The sequence below is a fragment of the Toxorhynchites rutilus genome, chromosome 3, assembly GCF_029784135.1.
Source record: "Toxorhynchites rutilus septentrionalis strain SRP chromosome 3, ASM2978413v1, whole genome shotgun sequence".
Taxonomy (NCBI): domain Eukaryota; kingdom Metazoa; phylum Arthropoda; class Insecta; order Diptera; family Culicidae; genus Toxorhynchites; species Toxorhynchites rutilus.
In genome coordinates, this window is record NC_073746.1 from 30008387 (window position 1) to 30031509 (window position 23123).

The 23123-nt window shown below is 35.5% G+C and overlaps 1 protein-coding gene across 1 annotated transcript in view; it reads right to left on the minus strand.

Annotated features, from left to right (window-relative positions):
• Positions 1–281: 281 nt before the first annotated feature.
• Positions 282–23123, minus strand: part of LOC129777581 (uncharacterized) — a 148910-nt gene continuing 126068 nt past the window's right edge. Inside the window, exon 3 of the mRNA XM_055783948.1 lies at positions 282–1005. Coding sequence (XP_055639923.1) covers positions 700–1005 — 306 coding nt within the window. The 3' untranslated portion in view covers positions 282–699. The remainder of the gene's footprint in view (positions 1006–23123) is intronic.

Sequence of the window (23123 nt, forward strand, 5' to 3'; positions counted from 1 at the left end):
GATTCAACGGAGTCAACACTGGACGTTTCCCTTCCCACCTATACTGAAATTCTACAACGAATCCATTGATGACATCGCTGGATGTTCTACGGCCACCGCAAATCAGGTCCAGCTGGGATCTACTCGCACCAGAAGCCACAATGTTCCCGACGTACTGAAGGTTCTAAGAGGGCAATAGCTTCAACTGTCACCCGGATCGATCTCATGAGTGAAACAATCACCAATTTACCGATCTTCACGAATTTCTCAAATTTTCCACGAAAATAAGCACACATCAGCTATTATTTTCAATGCATGTCTACTCGTATGCAACATTTCAATTTTGGAACAATGTTTCTTTATTAATTAGTTGTAGTCACGTTTTCAAAGAATTACGTTAATTAATATTTACATAAGAGCGCGGGGAGCATTTGCTTTTCCTTAAGTTTCTAAAGCGCAGCATTCGTGTGTGTGGTTTGTCCTCCCAACATCGGAGCAGCACCACTTCGTACGAAAACCACCGACATTGTCTTGTTCTATTGACTTACGGTTTGCTTCTTGATGCTAATAATATAACGACGTTCAGATCCCCTTTTTGAAGTGAATTGATGTTTATTGGCTAGAGTTTGTAAAGTGTATGTGTATGTGTGTGTGTGTGTGTGGTTGTGAAACAGAGTGTGAGTGTATTTTTTGGAATATTTCGGACTTTCACAAGCAAACTCAGACCGGCCGGGAGGGCGCCTTCCGGTTGGGTGGCGGAGGCGGTGGTGCCCTCATCCGACTGGATTGCGATGAACTTAGCACCGTGGCTGCGGCGATTCCGATGATTCCACCCACCGTCTGGGTGTTGGACGAATCGTCCTCGTCATCGTCCGACGAGACCGAGTTGATATCCGAGTTGGATGGTGTTGGCGAGGGTGGCGAGAGGGTTTCCTGGTCCTGCAGCATCGTGCGGAACTCCTGGATGGATTCGTTCAGCGCCCACAGCTGGGAGAGTAGCGACAGATCCAGCTGTCTCAGGCCGTACTGAAATGGAACGAAAGAAAGATAATGTCAGTGTGAGCAAAACAAGAACTAGAAAAAAGATAACGGAAGTCATATTTTATAAAGATATTATCGGTTCACCCGATCGTTAAACTCAATTTTCATGCACTTTATGAGTTTACTACACTATAAGCCTATTTTATGGGCAACAAATCGCTACATTCTGAAGCAACATTCCGTCTTCCTGTGAACACAGACACGACTGATTAAAAAATATCTCAAATTGCACTTGCTTGCACAAAGGCAGGAAGCGCTGCTGATGTGGTCATTTACCTTGGGGTTAGTTAATTGGAAAACAAACCGTAAAAGTTAAACCCGGGGGGCTTTGTTCCCAACTTCGTTGAATACCGGAGCTGGGAATTCTCGTTCTGTGTTCTGAAGAACTTTCGCAGCACATTGTTCTCTAGTTTAATGAGTGGTGAAGATCGCGACACAAATTCGCCAATTCTGGTGCGTCATGAAATTTAATAGCTTCAATGGTTACGGAACGAGCGGGCACAATAAGCTGTTTTCCGTCTGGTGACCTACCGGCGGATATGAATGAAGGTGAGCCCCGATAGCACCGCGGCGGACGCAATTTGTGTGGGAAAACATAACTAGGAAACATGCTTGATAATCTCCGACGGGGGGTCTTCTCTTCGAGAAGTTGAATTGCTAACTTAACGAATCTCATGATCGTTCGCTTCTTTGACAAAGAATGAGGTACAATTTTGTTGTATATAGGTTGTGATAGGGATAAAAAAGCCCACCGTGCACATTTAAAAACTATTTTCAATTTCCGATAATTTCATCAAAAACTACTACCGTCATTTCAATTTCAAGAATTGTATATTAACTATTACTCTTTCAAGTTTTGCCATTTTTTTTTTGGCTTTTGTTAACTTCCTTACATGACTTATTTGAAGTGCGTAAATATGCGATGACAAAAATAAAAGCCTACCCTTTAAAATAATAGTAAAATCATTCAACCCCAAATCATTTGAGCAGCCCCTCGTTTCCACATGTTATGACAGCTGGGTCGGAGCGGTATTATTCACAATTTTTCAGTGCATCAGTCGACATTGACAAAGTGTTGTTTATGGTGGCACATAAAAGTCGATTGTTGTTGTCTTCACAAACAGTTTTCAACAAAATCAAAATGGCTGGGAAGAAATTCAGCATGCAAGTCTGAAACTTCGTTGTTCAGGATCATTTGCAGCAGATTCCACAGCGGAATATTGCAAAGAAGTTCGGAACACGCCGGGGAGCAATCTGTGAAATTGTGCATGAGCACAAAGCTTACGATTCGCTTGCTGATTAATATTGCTTCAATATCGATTGCTTACAATACCGCACATCTCTAAAACATATAACATAAAGAAACGAGGGGTTACTCAAATGTTTTGAATGATTTTAGTATTACTTTTTGATGGTGGGCTTTCATTTCTGTGAACGCATATTTGCACACTTTAAAGAAGGTATGTAAGAGAGTAAACAAAATCTAACAAAAATGACATTTATTAATTACTTGAAAGAGTAATAGTTAACAAACAATTCTGTAAAATTACGGTAGTAGTTTCTGTTAAAAATAGTCCAGAAATTGAGAAACGTTTTAAAACTTCCAAGGTGGGCTTTTATATGACTGTCACTGTACATACATTCCATGCCAAACCGATATAGTGGTTCTCAGATTTTCGTGAAAAGTGGTTGTTTTGTTTCTTACCGCAAAATATTAGACCCGAATTTTTTATTCTTTTCATTAGGGTGTCCATTTCCATTCTAGGATGTTTTTTTAATAACTTTTTTCAATCCAAAAAGTCAAAATTTTCCCCTCTTTACAATGAATGACATTTTTTTACAAAAAAACATAACTTTTGAACAACAACGATTCAGATGATTGACATATCAGACTGAAGCCAGTTAGCTAGTCTTTTCTAAAAAAAAACATTACATCTGTAAAAAAATGGATTTTGTTATCGTAATAATTTTTTTATCCCAGTTGTTTATTTAGGCTCATTAGCATTTTAGCTGTAATAGAGCCGGATTTTTGTCGTATCTATAAATAACACATTAAACTGTAGCCAGGCGTAAGTAACTTTAGTTAGGCGTGAGAGTATTCTTTCTGTTCTTCAATTATTCAGTTAGACCACCGGACAGCGGAGACAGTTGATTTGATCATTGTTGTGTTATTAATAGAACAGCAGCCCGATGTTTCATACAGAGCAGAGCAGTTGTATGGACGAATCGATCTTATTTCGACCGTGGATCGTTCTCCACCGCTGATGATTGTTGCGTGGACGTAGTTATTCTGTAACAACACAAAGATGGTCAGTGAATCAGTTGACATTGACAAAGTGTTGTTTACGTTGACACATAAAAGTCGATTGTTGTTGTCTTCACAAACAGTTTTCAACAAAATCAAAATGGCTGGGAAGAAATTCAGCATGCAAGTCTGAAACTTTGTTGTTCAGGATCATTTGCAGCAGATTCCACAGCGGAATATTGCAAAGCAGTTTGGAATACGCCGGGGAGCAATCCGTGAAATTGTGCATGAGCACAAAGCTTACGATTCGCTTGCTGATTAATATTGCTTCAATATCGATTGCTTACTATATCGCACATCTCTAAAAGTCATAACATAAAGAAACTAGAGGTTACTCAAAGGTTTTGAATGATTTTAGTATTACTTTTTGATGGTGGGCTTTCATTTCTGTGAACGCATATTTGCACACTTTAAAGAAGTCATGTAAGAGAGTAAACAAAATCTAACAAAAATGACACTTGTTAATTACTTGAAAGAGTAATAGTTAACAAACAATTCTGTAAAATTACGGTAGTAGTTTCTGTTAAAAATAGTCCAGAAATTGAGAAACGTTTTAAAACTTCCAAGGTGGGCTTTTATATGACTGTCACTGTACATACATTCCATGCCAAACCGATATAGTGGTTCTCAGATTTTCGTGAAAAGTGGTTGTTTTGTTTCTTATCGCGAAATATTAGACCCGAATTTTTTATTCTTTTTATTAGGGTTTCCATTCTAGGATGTTTTTTTAAATAACTTTTTTTTCAATCCAAAAAGTCAAAATTTTCCCCTTTTTACCATGAATGACATTTTTTTACAAAAAATCGTAACTTTAGAACAACAACGATTAAGATGATCGACATATCAGACTGAAGCCAGTTAGCTAAAGGGTGTGTCACATCAAATTGCATCACGGAAAAAACGCTGTAGAAATTTAATTTTTAGGAATTATATCTTCAGCTTTCGCTTATAATCAGATAAGAGTGTATAGATCACGTTGGCCATGCTTCACTGTCAATTTTTCGTAAATTTGGAAAAATGTCGTGGAACGAAAAAGAGCGTCGTGAATTAATCCTGTGCACTCATTTCGAGAATCCGGAGTTGTCACATCGGGACATCGGTAAGATGCTGGGAATCGTCCAATCCACGGTCAGCAGAGTACTAAAACGATACTTCGAGAACCTAACCATCGACCGGAAGGTGAGGAACGGCAAAAATGGATGCTCCGTCAGTGAAAAAGATCACAAGCGCGTAGTTAAGCAGTTTAAACGTGATCCGAGAAGTTCGGTCCGGGATGTCGCCAATAAGCTGAATTTGTCAAGTTCATTCGTCCAGCGGACCAAGCAGCGGGAGGGCCTGCGTACATACAAGGTTCAGAAGGCTCCTAACCGCGACGAAAGGCAAAACATGGTGGGGAAGACGCGAGCCCGGAAGCTGTACACCGAAATGCTGACGAAGCCGCATTGCCTGGTAATGGACGACGAAACCTACGTCAAAGCGGACTTACGTCAGCTGCCGGGCCTGTTGTTCTTCTCCGCAGAGGACAAATTAAGCGTTCCGGAGAAGATTCGCAAGCAGAAACTATCCAAGTTTGCCAAAAAGTACATGGTGTGGCAAGCGATCTGCTCTTGCGGAAAGCGGAGCGCCCCCTTCGTGATGACCGGCACGGTAAACGGGCAGGTTTACCTTAAGGAGTGCCTACAGAAGCGCTTACTATAACTATTGAAGCAGCACGAGGGCCCGACCATCTTCTGGCCGGATCTCGCTTCGTGCCACTATTCAAAGGACGTGTTGGAGTGGTACGAAGCCAACGGGGTATCCTTCGTGCCAAAGGAAATGAACCCGCCCAACGCGCCGGAGCTTCGCCCAATAGAGAAATATTGGGCGATTATGAAGAAGGCCCTCCGGAAGAACCCAAAAGTTGTCAAATCGGAGGCGGACTTAAAGAGAAAATGGATTTCTGTTCAAAAAAAAAAACTACAACCTGACGTTGTACAGAACCTTATGGACGGGGTAAGGAGGAAGGTGCGAGCATACGGGCTTGGGCTCGAAGTATGAATAAAAAGAAATTGCCAAAAGTTGTTTAATAGTTTTTATTTTACTGTCTAAAATTTTCAAAAGGATCGGTCTACTGGGCGAATTTTTACAACGTTTTTTCCGTGATGCAATTTGATGTGACACACCCTTTAGTCTTTTCTAAAAAAAAACATTACATCTGTAAAAAATGGATTTTGTTTTCGTAATATTTTTTTATCCTATTTGTTTATTTAGGTTCATTAGCATTTTAGCTGTAATAGAGCGAGATTTTTGTGGTATCTATGAATAGCACATTAAACTGTAGCCATTTCAGGCGTAAGAGTATTCCTTCTGTTCCTCAATTTTTCAGTTAGACCACCGGACAGCGGAGACAGTTGATATGATCATTGTTTTGTTATTAATAGAACAACAGCCTGATGTTTCTTGCGGAACAGTTGTATGGATGAATCGATCTTATTTCGACCGTGGATTGATCTCCACCGCTGATGATTGTTGCGTGGACGTAGTTATTCTGTAACAACACAAAGATGGTCAATTGAGGGCCCTGTGTTTTGAACTCACGATCAATCGCTTACTAAGCGAACGCGTTTTCGTAATTATTGATTGTATTTGTTTTTTTCTTATTTACATGGTTTTGAACTAGAATTCGCTATATTTTTAAAAGTTCTTCTAGAAAGCTGAAGATCTTTTTACATAACATATCCAAAAATCTGAGATGTGATGATGTGAGATTTGTCTTTTCTGAGTTATAATTTTTCAAAGTTAACCGATGCTCAAAAAATCATTTTTCTATAGCTTTTGAAATACTTCTTTCTTCTTCTTAAATGGCACTAATGTTCCTAGAGGAACATTCGCCAACTCAACGTAGTATTACTTGCGTCATTTTTATTAGTACTTAGTTGAAATTTCTATTCCAAATGTCACGCCAAAAATGCATTCTGAGTGGCAAGCTTTAGAATACGCGTGACCCCAGTGCAAGTCGGAGGAAATTTCTTTGACGAAAAATTCCCCCGACCAGAACGGGAATCGAACCCGAACCCCCGGCATGATAATGTGTGACGCTAACCACTCGGCCACGGGAGCACTAAGTTCTTTACATAACATTCCCAAAATTAAGAGATGTGGTTTTTATAGTTTTTGAGTTATGGCTTTTTAAAGCTGAGCTGTCCAACCGCAAATGACGATTTATTTCATAAATTTAGCAGATGTATTCTTCTTGACCAAAAAGGACAATTTGCATCATTTGCAGTTTTCCAACTTGACTTTGAGAAGGGCCTGATCAAAAATTTCTTGAATATTAAAATATTTATTTCTGAGACAGTTGGTTCGATTGATTTGTTTATTATACAGGTAGGACTCGATCATATACAGACTCGATTATATATGATTCAATGATTATATACTATTTTGAACCCGTTTATAGTTTGAAAAAAAAATATGGATGGGAGGTTATACCTATGATATAACTGCAAGGTTGACGTAGGACTGCCGTTGGCTTAGTAATGATTTGTGTTTCTTCAATTAGCAAAAATCGCAACTCGGATGTTACTCATTGGGTACGATATCGCCGCTGCGCAGAGCTATCTTTTGTGTGTATTGATTAAATTATTGATTAAACTAGTAAAAGAATGAAACAATTTACGAATTCAATTGCAAACAAATCCCAATTTAGGTCAATTCATGCATAATGGTAGTAGTTATCGCAGCAAATAGTTGTCAACAGTTTTGCCTAATCATCGAACGGTATGCGTAGAAATTCAGTGAGCTGGCGGCATGTAGGGATATCTTCCAATGCAATCTTGAATAACCGAGCCAAAGCGTTGCATTTGTACTCGCTTTTGTAGGCCATGTTGGCAAAATGAATTCCGGAGTGTAAAAATGCATGGGGGTATAAAAGCACCCGCAATTTGCATCCATTTTGCAATGCCGATTTCCCCAGGCTCCATGGTTTTGAAGTCTGTGTTAGGGAAACATTCCGATTTGCAAAAACGCAAACGAGTACAGAAATACCCGCTGCTTGCATCTATTTTACAATGCCGATTTCCCTAAGCTCCATGGTTTTGAAATCTGTGTTAGGGAAACATCCATTCATTCCAGCGATCGTACCTCAATCGTTGCGCAATCACAACTGAGTGGATTTTCGCGCGGCACCTGCTTATATACCGATTGGTGTGATTCCAATAGTCTGTTTTGAAAGCAATTTTAGGGCTTTTGAAACAGGTTTTCGGATCGAATAGTAGCAAGCACATAACGCGTAGACATTTTATCTTTCGTATGAAGTGTTTATCATACCAATTCGTTCAGTTGTTTAGGAGCTATTAACGTTCAAAATCTCGTTCTCCGGCGTAACGCTTTCGTTTTCGAAATTTCGAACTTACACCCCAGTATAGAAATGAAAGACGTAGTCCTACGTCGAAAAATGTATTAGGCTGTCAAAAAAGTCCTGCGGTTTTTTTTTGAATTTTCATTTGTTCATTAAATTAGTTACAATCATCTGTTTTAAGTCAAATATGCGCCGTTTTGTTCGATGACTTGTTCCCAACGAGATGCGAACTTCATAATACCCCTGTTATAGAAGCTCGCTTCCTTATTGGCAAAAAACTCGGATAGCCAATTTTCACAGGCCTCTTTTGTGGCTAACTTCTGACTACCTAGCTCGTTCGCCATGGACAAAAACAGGTGGTAGTCACTTGGTGCAAGGTCCGAACAATACGGCGGATGCAAAAGAACCTCCCATCCGAGCTCCCGGAGCTTCTAGCGCGTCACCAAAGAAGTGTATGGCCTGGCGTTGTCCTGATGGAAGACAATGCGGCCTCTGTTTATCAAAGATGGCCTCTTCTTCATGAGTGCTACCTTCAAGCGGTCCAGTTGTTGGCAGTACAGGTCCGAATTGAGCGTTTGGCCATAGGGAAGAAGCTCATAATAGATTATTCCTTGACAATCGCACCAAACACACACCAGAACCTTCCTGGCCGTTAATGAGGGCTTGGCCATCGTCTGAGCCGCTTCAGCGGGCTTCGACCACGACCGTTTGCGCTTCACGTTGTCGTAAGTGACCCACTTTTCATCGCCAGTCACCATCCGCTTCAGAAACGGGTCGATTTTGTTGCGATTCAGCAGCGATTCACATGCGTCGATACGGTCAAAGATGTTTTTTTTGCGTCAACGTGTGTGGCACCCATACATCGAGCTTCTTTGTGAATCCAAGCTTCTTCAAATGGTTAATAACGGTTTGATGACTTATCCCCAGCTCTTGGCCGATGCTACGGCTGCTACTATGCCGGTCTTTCTCGGCTAATTCAGCGATTTTGTCGCAATTTTCGACGACAGGCCTTCCGGAGCGTGGCGCATCTTCGACGACCTCTACACCAGAACGAAAACGTTGAAACCATCGTTGTGCGGTGAAAATGGAAACTGTATCGGGTCCATAAACTGCACAAATTTTATTGGCAGCTTGAAATGCATTTTTGCCTTTGTCATAGTAGTACTGTAAAATATGTCGGATTTTCTCTTTATTTTGCTCCATATTTGCGCACTATAACTCACGAACGACTTAACCAAACAAAACACTGTCAAGGACAATATTATAGCGCGCAAAAATACTTTTCCAACAAGTTATAGTATGACTCGATACAATGAATACAACTAGAACTACGCGCTTACAACGACACCTCGCGGAAATACCGCAGGACTTTTTTGACAGCCTAATATGTCAAATATGACTTATTTCAAGAAAAAATGTAACCTTTCAATGTTGGGGTGAAATTTATGTGGCTATAATAAGTACAGTAGGGTAAAAACACGATTTTAGAAGATTTTGCTTGAATTTTCACCAGAAATTGCCGCAAAGCTAAGAGAAATAGAAGTTGGGTGTCCGAGAACAAATTGTAGAGTGGTTAGAGAGTTTTAATTTGATTGATAGAAACAATCAAGTTTAATATGAATTTTTGGGTTAAAACCAATAATAACGCACTAACAATTACTAACTTTTAAGTTTTTCACTTCCAAAATGTTATCCACTAATTTAGATATTTCACTACATTCTGTACTAAATTTTGTCTTCTTTCCAATGAAAGCAACAGAATCGTCTTACGTAGCGTACTTTTAAATGTAGATCCAGTTTGAGGCAATATAGTCCTAAACGAAAAAAGGTCTATAACTATGTTATTGTTGAAATTTAAACATTTGCGTAGAAGGATTTTTTTCATCACATATGATCGACTATCACCTAGTGAGAGATTTTGGGAAAAAAAAATTCCATGTGAGAAAAGTGTTTTATGACTCTAAGAGGATGAATCAAAAATTAAAAAAAATTTCCTGGAAGTATTTTGTGTTTTATTCTGCAAGTGACGCACTTGTTTCTGAATAGAGGAATATGAGTGATTTTTGTTTTTCTTTTCTAAATTTTCAACTTAATTTTTTAAGTGAGACAGGACTCTTAGTGTTTTCAAGCTGCAGGGATTGTTTTTGTTTGCTTCAAGTAAGTGGGGTCATTGATTTTTTTCGTTTTTTCTCTATGAGTATTTTCTGCTAATATTTACGAGTGTTTTCCTAACCATATCCGAAATTTCTTGGTGAATCCAAGCATCCGAAATTTTTTTATTGACATTTATAAAACATGTTAGTGCCATTTCAGAAAACAGCCAGTTACCTAGTGTGTTTTAGTGCATCGTTGATTTTTATCTGGATGTACCCAAGGTACACCTAGCCCTCATCATGGCTTCCAGCAACTCAGATCTGACTGGATAGTCCACAAAACAGGTCCAAAAACGTAACGTAATCCTACGTCAACTATCCGGTCGTGTCTCGAACACAACCCTGCTGTGACTTTTTTTTATATTTTTTCGAAAATTTTCAAGCAATGTTTGCTTAGACCCTTCTCAGACGTAAGTAGTGATCCCTGATTTTTGAAATTAATCGTTCATCCACTAATCGAATACTTTTCAGCAATTTGTTATTCGATACGATTAATCGCTCCAAATAATCGATTAATCGTCATACTGAGAGAAATAATTAGTTAGTCTAATATTTCTCATTTGTTAGGAAGCCATCTGGAATCAAAAAAGTATTCAATCCGCCTGAAAAACAATTATTATCTTTTACGCTCCCCTAAACTCGTAAAGGAAACTCAATTCGCGTTGCCGGAATTGAGCTTCGTTTATGAGTTTAGGGGAGTGCCAATGACAATGATTGATTTTCAGGATAAAACTTTTTTTTTTGCTCTGGGCTTGGATCGATTAATCGACGTAAATTATTCGTTCGCTTCGATTGTTGGTTGTTCAGTATTCGTTCGATTCATAATCGATTTCTCTAGGAAGTATTCGATTAATCGATTAATCGAACGATTATCGGGAATTACTAGACGTAAGGCTAAAGACAAAATGACGAACCGATGATGCACATTGTTCTTTTTGGCCATAAAAAATGCGTCTGCGCCAAATTGGAAAATACAAAAAATTAAATTCATGAAAAATCGTCATTTGCCGTGGAACAGCTTTATATTCTCATTGAACCAAAGGTAAAAATAATGGAACTCATAAGAACCACCGATAAACAATAATAAATCGTTATGTTAACATTTGAAACACCGATCATAATTAGCCTCCCAATGGTACCGCAACAAACAGGCTTATCGCAACGATTTCTTCTAACGGTTTTTCTCATTCGCAAACCAGACTATAAACAGTCAAGACTCGATTGTTTCGCCATGTTTGCGATTAAATTTATTGCCATCGTATCCGTTTTCTCACTCTCCCGGATCATCGTCGTAGTCGTCGTCGTTGTCGCTGTTCAATTTGAATTACAGGAGGTGCACATTTTCCTAAGGCAGGTAGGATTCGTTCGTTTGGTCGCATTTGTTTGCATGCAGTTGCTTTACCAATTAATTCCCGGACAATTGTGTGCGATTGTCGCTAATAACTCTCACTCTCGTGGCACTTGAACACCTTGCATTACACAGCCATTGGAACCATGCGGAGTTTCAATCAAACGACGCGGCGCGTAGCGGAATAATAGTAACACCACAAAAAAACGATATAAACTCAAGCTGATTTAGTGACTTTCTTCGCGGCCAATTGCGACGACCAAGGCACACGAACGGTTTTCTCCCGATGCCACAACGCATGTCTGCCAAGTGGAAGGAAGCGAGCGCAGCACAGAACAAACAAAAACATTAAGTGTTTAATCCTATTCAACCGGACCAAAATGTCACACTTGGAGTGGTTTTATTGAGGAAATTGGTAACGACCCGTGCGCGTGCATTGCGGGCCTGCGGTGAGGTGAGGGGATAGTATAGGTAATGAGAATGGTTCGATTCAAATATGAAACCGTGTTGTAGCGAAGGAAAGATAAATATCGAAGCATTTCCTTTCCTCGATTGCCGGCGGTACGATTTGCTGCTGCTGCTGATTGAAGTGATGCCGGAAAAACATTCAAAGAAACATGAAATGTGATTATTTTCACACTTCTATCGGTGACAACTGAGATCAATGTCGTTCCCATTCAAGCGTTCAGCAATAGGGAGATTGGGTTATAATAAAGTAGAGAAAACAATTATTGGAAAAATTCAAAGGCTTGTTTAACTGTCATGTTTTGAACCCCTGGAATAGGGTTCTTCGCGTTCGGTATTACGAGTATGACTCACCGAGAAATTCACATTTTGTAAAAAAAAATAAATCCGGAATTAAGTTATATCAAAACTCGCTTAATGACAAGTACTTATTGACAAGAATAATTTCACCATTATTTCCAATTTATTCTTGTCACGACAGTGACCTAGCCGATCCTATAACAGCACGCGGCTTAAGCACTCATCTCGAAAGCGACTACCCATCGAGATTTTAGATATAGACTACTTTTTAGGGGCGAGCTCAAGTACAATTACATCCGTAGTGGAAGTACGGATCGCACTCCAGACAGAAATCAACAGCCAGTTAAACCTCACACCTCATTGGAATCTAAAAATTATAGGATTAAGACCAAGATACAAATACGTTATTGACGTAGAACTACGAAGATATTTTATTCAATCCGCTTGTTTATCACTTCGTATTTTATTTTAGGAGTCATTAAAGTAGTAGAAATAGCTCTCTGGTAGTAGCCCCTTGGTTTGGTCACCCTGAAAAAGTCCAACGATTTACGTGGTTTTGTAGAAGAAGTTGAAGATTGTTGATTGTTGATTAATTCTCCCCCTCGCGAGAACAATACACAAGCCGGCGATATATCATACGCATGGCACTGAGTATTCATCACCAACGCCATGGCGGCGCTAGGACACACACCTGGCCACAGACGATTATACAGGTCGGGCTCGATTATAAACAGTTCAAATAATTTGTTTTTCAAATATGACTGATTTCAAGCGAAACTGAAATATTTCTACGTTCAAGTGAAAGTTGATTGGTTATTATGAGTACAATGAAGTAAAAATCACGATTTTGGTAGATTTTAGTTGAAGATTCACCAGAAATTGTTTAAAATGATATTGCAGCGAAATTTAAAAATTTGGAAGTTTAGTGTCAAAGAACGAATTGTAGAGCGGTTAGAGAGCTTTAATTTGTTTGATAGAGACATTCAAGTTTAATATGCATTTTTTGGATAAAATTAGGAATTACACCTTATAAACCACTAACTTCGAAGTTTTTCAATTCTAAAATGTTACATATTCCACTAATTTGGAAGTTTCACAACTGTATCATGTATAACATTTTCTTATCTTTCAAACAGAAGCAACAGATTTGTCTTACGTAGAATTAGAGTCAGTTTAGGGCAAACAGAGCCCGAAACAGAGAAAAAGTTCAATAACTCTGCCATTGTTGGAATTCGATCATATGCGTAGAAGGATTTTCATCATCAAATATGATTCTCTATCACCCCCTGGAAGAATTCGGATATTTTATTTAAGAAAGGTATTTTACGACTTTAACAGGATGAATCAAAAATTTAATTATTCTTTTATATTAAGAAACGGAAAAAGTATGCATAAAAACAAACAAAATTTTTTTCCTGACGTAGAACTACGTTTTTCAGGAAGGGTGCCAAATCAGAAAACAGGTCACGTTTTTATGAAATAAAGTTAACGTTAATAATTATTTTCACTGTGAATGAATTCTCATGATTTGCATACCAATCGAATCGGAAATTCTCTAAGATTTGTTTGATATGCTATACATTGCAATTCGCTGATCTCTAAACGGTTTAAATTCATGAAAACTGGAAGAACTTGCTTTTTTCCCATACATTTGTTCTGCCGATTTGTGTGCTAACTCTACCCGTATTTCGAATGCTTATAACTCGAACATTTCCTAACATATCGGAAAGATGTCTGCATCAATTGATAGGAAGTATTTCTACGCGTCTATGACAATTAGTAAAATGATATTTTTTTATGAGATGAACAATTAAATAACTGTAAAATGTCAAGCGTTATCTAAACGTCCTAACTGCCAAGTTTTGATTGGCCCGATTTACGGTTTCCAGTAGAAATCCGCTTTGCAAATATACATGCAAGTCGTGGGGTAATTTTTGGTGTTGAGTACTTTTGTACTCGCTTGTCGTTGTGCAGACCGAAATATGTTTCCCTAAAACGTACTTTTAAACTGAGAAGCCTGGAAAAATCGTCATTTCAGATACTAAAAGTGAATGAACTTTCGCAGTTCGAGAACTTCGTAAACATGAGATGTGCAATAATTTTAGAGGGAAATGTAAAATACAATGATCGTTTGACAACGTTTCCGTTAAAATATGTTGGTAGTCCTAGGCATCATATCAAACGTAAAAGGACGATCATCTAATTTATTTCTAACGAAGAACATAATCTATTATAAAAATTTCGATGCATTCTAAAATAATATTCGAGGTGGTAAATAAGTGGATTGCATAATATAACCGCGTAGTTCTACGTCGAAAATATGCGGTCGTATCCTAGATACAACCCCATACAATTTTTTTACTCGATTATATACAGGACTCGAATGTATACAGTGGAAATAAATGGAAGACTGTATATAATCGAGTCCGCCCTGTATTGTTTTTCCACTTTTCAACCTTAACCTTTAGCAACGCATTGAATCAACAATAATGTGCGCATGTGAATAAAAAAAACAGAAGCACTCCCACCAAAATAACATAAAAATCATGGTGATACTTTCATAAAACAAAATTTAACCACTGTATGTGTTGGAATGATAGATACGATGCAACCCGTGCTTTTAGACGCTTCACTTTCGTGTCCACGACGGAAGCTCTGTTAGAAAAAAGTTCTGGAAAGAACTGACTACTTCTACTTAATAAACGGTGGAATAAAACTAATTGTGGTAAGAGCGAAACAGATGATAATGAGTTTTGAATCACAGATACTTCAGGTTGCGACAGCAAAATTGAACCTCGTTTGCTGCTGCTGTATTTGTTTCTGCTGATATTGCTGCTTTGGTACCCCTCCTGCTGCTGACGTTGGATTTGATCACTCTGCTCCTTTTCTGGTTATTTTTACTTTCGGTTGATGGTGTTACCTACTCTACGGTTAGGTAATAACAGTTTTTATTTATACTGCCTGACAGCAGAATCACACGCTTGAGATGCAATGTTTCGCCTCCCTTCTTGCGATACAGTGTTTGTTTCTTCTTGTCCGATCTTTCTTTGAATCTGGCAAAATTGTATTGGGTGTAATATCAGTATTAGGAAAGACTGTTTTCTGCTCATCAGCTGCAAGACTGTGATTTGAAATCGCGAATGCACCCAAAATTAATTTTAGCACATATTTGGGCATCGCAATTTATTACATTCAATGAGCTTAAAAATAACAGAAAATATGCTACTCTCCCATGCTGGTATAGGATTTGTATAAAGGGTGTGTCACATCAAATTGCATCACGGAAAAAACGCTGTAGAAATTTAATTTTTAGGAATTATATCTTCAGCTTTCGCTTATAATCAGATAAGAGTGTATAGATCACGTTGGCCATGCTTCACTGTCAATTTTTCGTAAATTTGGAAAAATGTCATCCTGCGCACTCATTTCGAGAATCCGGAGTTGTCACATCGGGACATCGGTAAGATGCTGGGAATCGTCCAATCCACGGTCAGCAGAGTACTAAAACGATACTTCGAGAACCTAACCATCGACCGGAAGGTGAAGAACGGCAAAAATGGATGCTCCGCGCGTAGTTAAACTGTTAAACTGCTCACAAGCGCGTAGTTAAACTGTTTAGACGTGATCCGAGAAGTTCGGTCCGGGATGTCGCCAATAAGCTGAATTTGTCAAGTTCATTCGTACAGCGGACCAAGCAGCGGGAGGACCTGCGTACATACAAGGTTCAGAAGGCTCCTAACCGCGACGAAAGGCAAAACATGGTGGGGAAGACGCGAGCCCGGAAGCTGTACACCGAAATGCTGACGAAGCCGCATTGCCTGGTAATGGACGACGAAACCTACGTCAAAGCGGACTTTCGTCAGCTGCCGGGCCTGTTGTTTTTCTCCACAGAGGACAAATTCAGCGTTCCGGAGGAGATTCGCAAGCAGAAACTATCCAAATTTGCCAAAAAGTACATGGTGTGGCAAGCGATCTGCTCTTGCGGAAAGCGGAGCGCCCCCTTCGTGATGACCGGCACGGTAAACGGGCAGGTTTACCTTAAGGAGTGCCTACAGAAGCGCTTACTACCTCTATTGAAGCAGCACGAGGGCCCGACCATCTTCTGGCCGGATCTCGCTTCGTGCCACTATTCAAAGGACGTGTTGGAGTGGTACGAAGCCAACGGGGTCACCTTCGTGCCAAAGGAAATGTACCCGCCCAACGCGCCGAAGCTTCGCCCAATAGAGAAATATTGGGCGATTATGAAGCAGGCCCTCCGGAAGAACCCAAAAGTTGTCAAATCGGAGGCGGACTTCAAGAGAAAATGGATTTCTGTTAAAAAAAAAACTACAACCTCACGTTGTACAGAACCTTATGGACGGGGTAAAGAGGAAGGTGCGAGCATACGGGCTTGGGCTCGAAGTATGAATAAAAAGAAAATGCCAAAAGTTGTTTAATAGTTATTATTTTACTGTCTAAAATTTTCAAAAGGATCGGTCTACTGGGCGAATTTCTACAGCGTTTTTTCCGTGATGCAATTTGATGTGACACACCCTTTATGATACATGATATAGTAATAAAAGAGCAATATGAGCGAGCAGAACAAAAGACACATTGCAAATAAGCACGCATTGAAGCTTTTCGCATATTTGCCACACACGGCCCAGACTGAAAAGGGTATTGATTCACTTTTATGCTCTCCTTTTTACTCTTAGAAATGCTTTCAAACTTAATTTTATAATGTGATGTAATATTATCAAGCATTTATGCACCAGTGGGTATGTGAACAGCGTGGACATATAAAACAGCCTAGCATTTCAACCGGCCTTGATTCGATCCCCGTTGACAACGTTTTGGTTTTTTAGGTACAATCTCAAGCAGACGTTCAGTCTAAGAGAAAGAGATGTCTGCTCCCATACATTCAAATATTTTAAAGCTTTTAGAAAAGGTGCTTATATTTGTTCATTTCACCTTTCAGCACACGAAAAAGCATTTTTTCAGCCAACGCTAGTTTGAGTGTAGATTATTTATACTCAATCAGTTGGAAACGGACGGAACACAAATTTCAAAATTGCCTCTCTCTCTCTGCATTTGCAATACTGCAACACTGAACCTTCTTCTTTTTCTTCTTCTCATTAGTTAACGGAGACTTTACTGAACCTCGCCGATGCATAAGTTGCTCGTTATTGACGATACGGGTAGGTAAGCACACAAACGGACAGAAAAAATGTTTGGAAGAATGATAATGATTCTAATTTTTATTAATTTAAGCCATTTACATACTAGAAGAATGAGCTGTTTGACATAACAAACAGTTTTTAGGGAATTCCCGTTTCGATTGCGATGCAAAAGAACCAAATCTGTACGTAGCAAAAATAGTAATTACCGTTATTATTATTTCATAAAAATGCGACCTATTTTCCGATTTGGCACCCTTACTGAAAAATGTAGTTCTACGTCAAAAAACATTAGATTTTAGTCGTTACTGAATGAAGTTCATCATATGCAAAGTCGTTGCACCAGTAGTATTTGGTGCTCCCGTGGTCGAGTAGTTAGCGTCACACCTAACATGCCGGGGGTTCGGGTTCGATTCCCGTTCTGGCCGGGGAATTTTTCGTCAAAGAAATTTCCTCCGACTTTGCACTCTGATCACGCGTATTCTAGAGCTTGCCACTCAGAATGCATTCAAGGCGTGTTATTTGGAATAGAAATGTCAACTAAGTACTAATGAAAATGACGCAAGTAATACGACGTTGAGACGGCGATGTTACTCTAGGAACGTCAGTGCCATGTATGAAGATTTTAGAAGAAGTATTTAGAAAAGAAACGTCGAGTACAATTTCATGCTAGAAAAATTGAATATAAATCGCTTTTCTGGTGCATTTCACATTTATACAATTATATAATCGAATTCCAAAGTCAAACAGAATTGAGCATTAACAGCTTACCAATCATCGATGATATTTTTCAGCTCCAGTCCGGGGAAGAAGTGGGTCCAAACTACACAGCAATCAGTGATAGTTTCGCCTTCGATTTAAAACTTATAAAAATCTTATTATGCCTGTCCTCTTTTATCAGGAGTGAAACAACTGAAACAACTTGATAAGAAAATAAAAGAGACTGTCCAAGCAACGAATGCGGACGTATAACTATATTACTAATTTATTTAATTCGCTAGATAAGGTATTCGCTTCGGATATTCTTTTAGAATCCTTCGAAATTTTAGAAATAACTGTTTAATTGAATTTTTTGAACCCCTGTAAAGGTTTTTCTTGTAGAATCTGTTCACGATAACTGATTAATGATCCATTCTTATCCCCACAAGAACAATACCCAAGCTGATCATGTGTCGCAATTTGTTTTTTTATGTAAATGCATTGAAAATTTATCGCGAATGCTATTACGGTGGCCTTTTTTACATTTGACACACACTCGACTACTGGCGATTATATTTATTTTTTGCACCAGCATCATTATTCCACATCTCATAACGACATCAATCGATCTTTGGCCCCGCATGGAATAAACAACAATGGCAATAGTTGCAGGTATCAAATATAATGCTACTTGTTATCTAGTATTGCCTCAGTGGAATCGCTCCTCTAGACATCGTTCGTACAATGCAAATCAAGATACGTGTAGGTAAGCACACATGAGCAGAACAAGTGTATGAGAAAATGAAAATGCTTCTGGTTTTCATCAATCTGAACCATTTACACACCAGGGGATTGTAATGTGTGGCATATCAAACAAATCTTAGGGAATATCCGATTCGTTTGGTATGCAAATCGTCAAAATCCGTTCACAGCAAAACCAGTTATTAACAAGAACTTTATTTCATAAAAACATTTTTATGATTTGAAAAAACGATAAAATAAAAGGATTGGTCCTCGGAAGTCGTCATTCAAGTTTGAGAGACCCAGCACGTGAATTAGTAATCTTTCGCAATATCTTTCGTCATATTTTGGGTGATATTTCGGGCGTGAGAAAAGTCTCAGCACGACTAATTAAGTTAAGTTAAGTTAAGTTAAGTTAAGTTAAGTTAAGTTAAGTTAAGTTAAGTTAAGTTAAGTTAAGTTAAGTTAAGTTAAGTTAAGTTAAGTTAAGTTAAGTTAAGTTAAGTTAAGTTAAGTTAAGTTAAGTTAAGTTAAGTTAAGTTAAGTTAAGTTAAGTTAAGTTAAGTTAAGTTAAGTTAAGTTAAGTTAAGTTAAGTTAAGTTAAGTTAAGTTAAGTTAAGTTAAGTTAAGTTAAGTTAAGTTAAGTTAAGTTAAGTTAAGTTAAGTTAAGTTAAGTTAAGTTAAGTTAAGTTAAGTTAAGTTAAGTTAAGTTAAGTTAAGTTAAGTTAAGTTAAGTTAAGTTAAGTTAAGTTAAGTTAAGTTAAGTTAAGTTAAGTTAAGTTAAGTTAAGTTAAGTTAAGTTAAGTTAAGTTAAGTTAAGTTAAGTTAAGTTAAGTTAAGTTAAGTTAAGTTAAGTTAAGTTAAGTTAAGTTAAGTTAAGTTAAGTTAAGTTAAGTTAAGTTAAGTTAAGTAAAGTAAAGTAAAGTAAAGTAAAGTAAAGTAAAGTAAAGTAAAGTAAAGTAAAGTAAAGTAAAGTAAAGTAAAGTAAAGTAAAGTAAAGTAAAGTAAAGTAAAGTAAAGTAAAGTAAAGTAAAGTAAAGTAAAGTAAAGTAAAGTAAAGTAAAGTAAAGTAAAGTAAAGTAAAGTAAAGTAAAGTAAAGTAAAGTAAAGTAAAGTAAAGTAAAGTAAAGTAAAGTAAAGTAAAGTAAAGTAAAGTAAAGTAAAGTAAAGTAAAGTAAAGTAAAGTAAAGTAAAGTAAAGTAAAGTAAAGTAAAGTAAAGTAAAGTAAAGTAAAGTAAAGTAAAGTAAAGTAAAGTAAAGTAAAGTAAAGTAAAGTAAAGTAAAGTAAAGTAAAGTAAAGTAAAGTAAAGTAAAGTAAAGTAAAGTAAAGTAAAGTAAAGTAAAGTAAAGTAAAGTAAAGTAAAGTAAAGTAAAGTAAAGTAAAGTAAAGTAAAGTAAAGTAAAGTAAAGTAAAGTAAAGTAAAGTAAAGTAAAGTAAAGTAAAGTAAAGTAAAGTAAAGTAAAGTAAAGTAAAGTAAAGTAAAGTAAAGTAAAGTAAAGTAAAGTAAAGTAAAGTAAAGTAAAGTAAAGTAAAGTAAAGTAAAGTAAAGTAAAGTAAAGTAAAGTAAAGTAAAGTAAAGTAAAGTAAAGTAAAGTAAAGTAAAGTAAAGTAAAGTAAAGTAAAGTAAAGTAAAGTAAAGTAAAGTAAAGTAAAGTAAAGTAAAGTAAAGTAAAGTAAAGTAAAGTAAAGTAAAGTAAAGTAAAGTAAAGTAAAGTAAAGTAAAGTAAAGTAAAGTAAAGTAAAGTAAAGTAAAGTAAAGTAAAGTAAAGTAAAGTAAAGTAAAGTAAGTAAAGTAAAGTAAAGTAAAGTAAAGTAAAGTAAAGTAAAGTAAAGTAAAGTAAAGTAAAGTAAAGTAAAGTAAAGTAAAGTAAAGTAAAGTAAAGTAAAGTAAAGTAAAGTAAAGTAAAGTAAAGTAAAGTAAAGTAAAGTAAAGTAAAGTAAAGTAAAGTAAAGTAAAGTAAAGTAAAGTAAAGTAAAGTAAAGTAAAGTAAAGTAAAGTAAAGTAAAGTAAAGTAAAGTAAAGTAAAGTAAAGTAAAGTAAAGTAAAGTAAAGTAAAGTAAAGTAAAGTTAAGTTAAGTTAAGTTAAGTTAAGTTAAGTTAAGTTAAGTTAAGTTAAGTTAAGTTAAGTTAAGTTAAGTTAAGTTAAGTTAAGTTAAGTTAAGTTAAGTTAAGTTAAGTTAAGTTAAGTTAAGTTAAGTTAAGTTAAGTTAAGTTAAGTTAAGTTAAGTTAAGTTAAGTTAAGTTAAGTTAAGTTAAGTTAAGTTAAGTTAAGTTAAGTTAAGTTAAGTTAAGTTAAGTTAAGTTAAGTTAAGTTAAGTTAAGTTAAGTTAAGTTAAGTTAAGTTAAGTTAAGTTAAGTTAAGTTAAGTTAAGTTAAGTTAAGTTAAGTTAAGTTAAGTTAAGTTAAGTTAAGTTAAGTTAAGTTAAGTTAAGTTAAGTTAAGTTAAGTTAAGTTAAGTTAAGTTAAGTTAAGTTAAGTTAAGTTAAGTTAAGTTAAGTTAAGTTAAGTTAAGTTAAGTTAAGTTAAGTTAAGTTAAGTTAAGTTAAGTTAAGTTAAGTTAAGTTAAGTTAAGTTAAGTTAAGTTAAGTTAAGTTAAGTTAAGTTAAGTTAAGTTAAGTTAAGTTAAGTTAAGTTAAGTTAAGTTAAGTTAAGTTAAGTTAAGTTAAGTTAAGTTAAGTTAAGTTAAGTTAAGTTAAGTTAAGTTAAGTTAAGTTAAGTTAAGTTAAGTTAAGTTAAGTTAAGTTAAGTTAAGTTAAGTTAAGTTAAGTTAAGTTAAGTTAAGTTAAGTTAAGTTAAGTTAAGTTAAGTTAAGTTAAGTTAAGTTAAGTTAAGTTAAGTTAAGTTAAGTTAAGTTAAGTTAAGTTAAGTTAAGTTAAGTTAAGTTAAGTTAAGTTAAGTTAAGTTAAGTTAAGTTAAGTTAAGTTAAGTTAAGTTAAGTTAAGTTAAGTTAAGTTAAGTTAAGTTAAGTTAAGTTAAGTTAAGTTAAGTTAAGTTAAGTTAAGTTAAGTTAAGTTAAGTTAAGTTAAGTTAAGTTAAGTTAAGTTAAGTTAAGTTAAGTTAAGTTAAGTTAAGTTAAGTTAAGTTAAGTTAAGTTAAGTTAAGTTAAGTTAAGTTAAGTTAAGTTAAGTTAAGTTAAGTTAAGTTAAGTTAAGTTAAGTTAAGTTAAGTTAAGTTAAGTTAAGTTAAGTTAAGTTAAGTTAAGTTAAGTTAAGTTAAGTTAAGTTAAGTTAAGTTAAGTTAAGTTAAGTTAAGTTAAGTTAAGTTAAGTTAAGTTAAGTTAAGTTAAGTTAAGTTAAGTTAAGTTAAGTTAAGTTAAGTTAAGTTAAGTTAAGTTAAGTTAAGTTAAGTTAAGTTAAGTTAAGTTAAGTTAAGTTAAGTTAAGTTAAGTTAAGTTAAGTTAAGTTAAGTTAAGTTAAGTTAAGTTAAGTTAAGTTAAGTTAAGTTAAGTTAAGTTAAGTTAAGTTAAGTTAAGTTAAGTTAAGTTAAGTTAAGTTAAGTTAAGTTAAGTTAAGTTAAGTTAAGTTAAGTTAAGTTAAGTTAAGTTAAGTTAAGTTAAGTTAAGTTAAGTTAAGTTAAGTTAAGTTAAGTTAAGTTAAGTTAAGTTAAGTTAAGTTAAGTTAAGTTAAGTTAAGTTAAGTTAAGTTAAGTTAAGTTAAGTTAAGTTAAGTTAAGTTAAGTTAAGTTAAGTTAAGTTAAGTTAAGTTAAGTTAAGTTAAGTTAAGTTAAGTTAAGTTAAGTTAAGTTAAGTTAAGTTAAGTTAAGTTAAGTTAAGTTAAGTTAAGTTAAGTTAAGTTAAGTTAAGTTAAGTTAAGTTAAGTTAAGTTAAGTTAAGTTAAGTTAAGTTAAGTTAAGTTAAGTTAAGTTAAGTTAAGTTAAGTTAAGTTAAGTTAAGTTAAGTTAAGTTAAGTTAAGTTAAGTTAAGTTAAGTTAAGTTAAGTTAAGTTAAGTTAAGTTAAGTTAAGTTAAGTTAAGTTAAGTTAAGTAAAGTAAAGTAAAGTAAAGTAAAGTAAAGTAAAGTAAAGTAAAGTAAAGTAAAGTAAAGTAAAGTAAAGTAAAGTAAAGTAAAGTAAAGTAAAGTAAAGTAAAGTAAAGTAAAGTAAAGTAAAGTAAAGTAAAGTAAAGTAAAGTAAAGTAAAGTAAAGTAAAGTAAAGTAAAGTAAAGTAAAGTAAAGTAAAGTAAAGTAAAGTAAAGTAAAGTAAAGTAAAGTAAAGTAAAGTAAAGTAAAGTAAAGTAAAGTAAAGTAAAGTAAAGTAAAGTAAAGTAAAGTAAAGTAAAGTAAAGTAAAGTAAAGTAAAGTAAAGTAAAGTAAAGTAAAGTAAAGTAAAGTAAAGTAAAGTAAAGTAAAGTAAAGTAAAGTAAAGTAAAGTAAAGTAAAGTAAAGTAAAGTAAAGTAAAGTAAAGTAAAGTAAAGTAAAGTAAAGTAAAGTAAAGTAAAGTAAAGTAAAGTAAAGTAAAGTAAAGTAAAGTAAAGTAAAGTAAAGTAAAGTAAAGTAAAGTAAAGTAAAGTAAAGTAAAGTAAAGTAAAGTAAAGTAAAGTAAAGTAAAGTAAAGTAAAGTAAAGTAAAGTAAAGTAAAGTAAAGTAAAGTAAAGTAA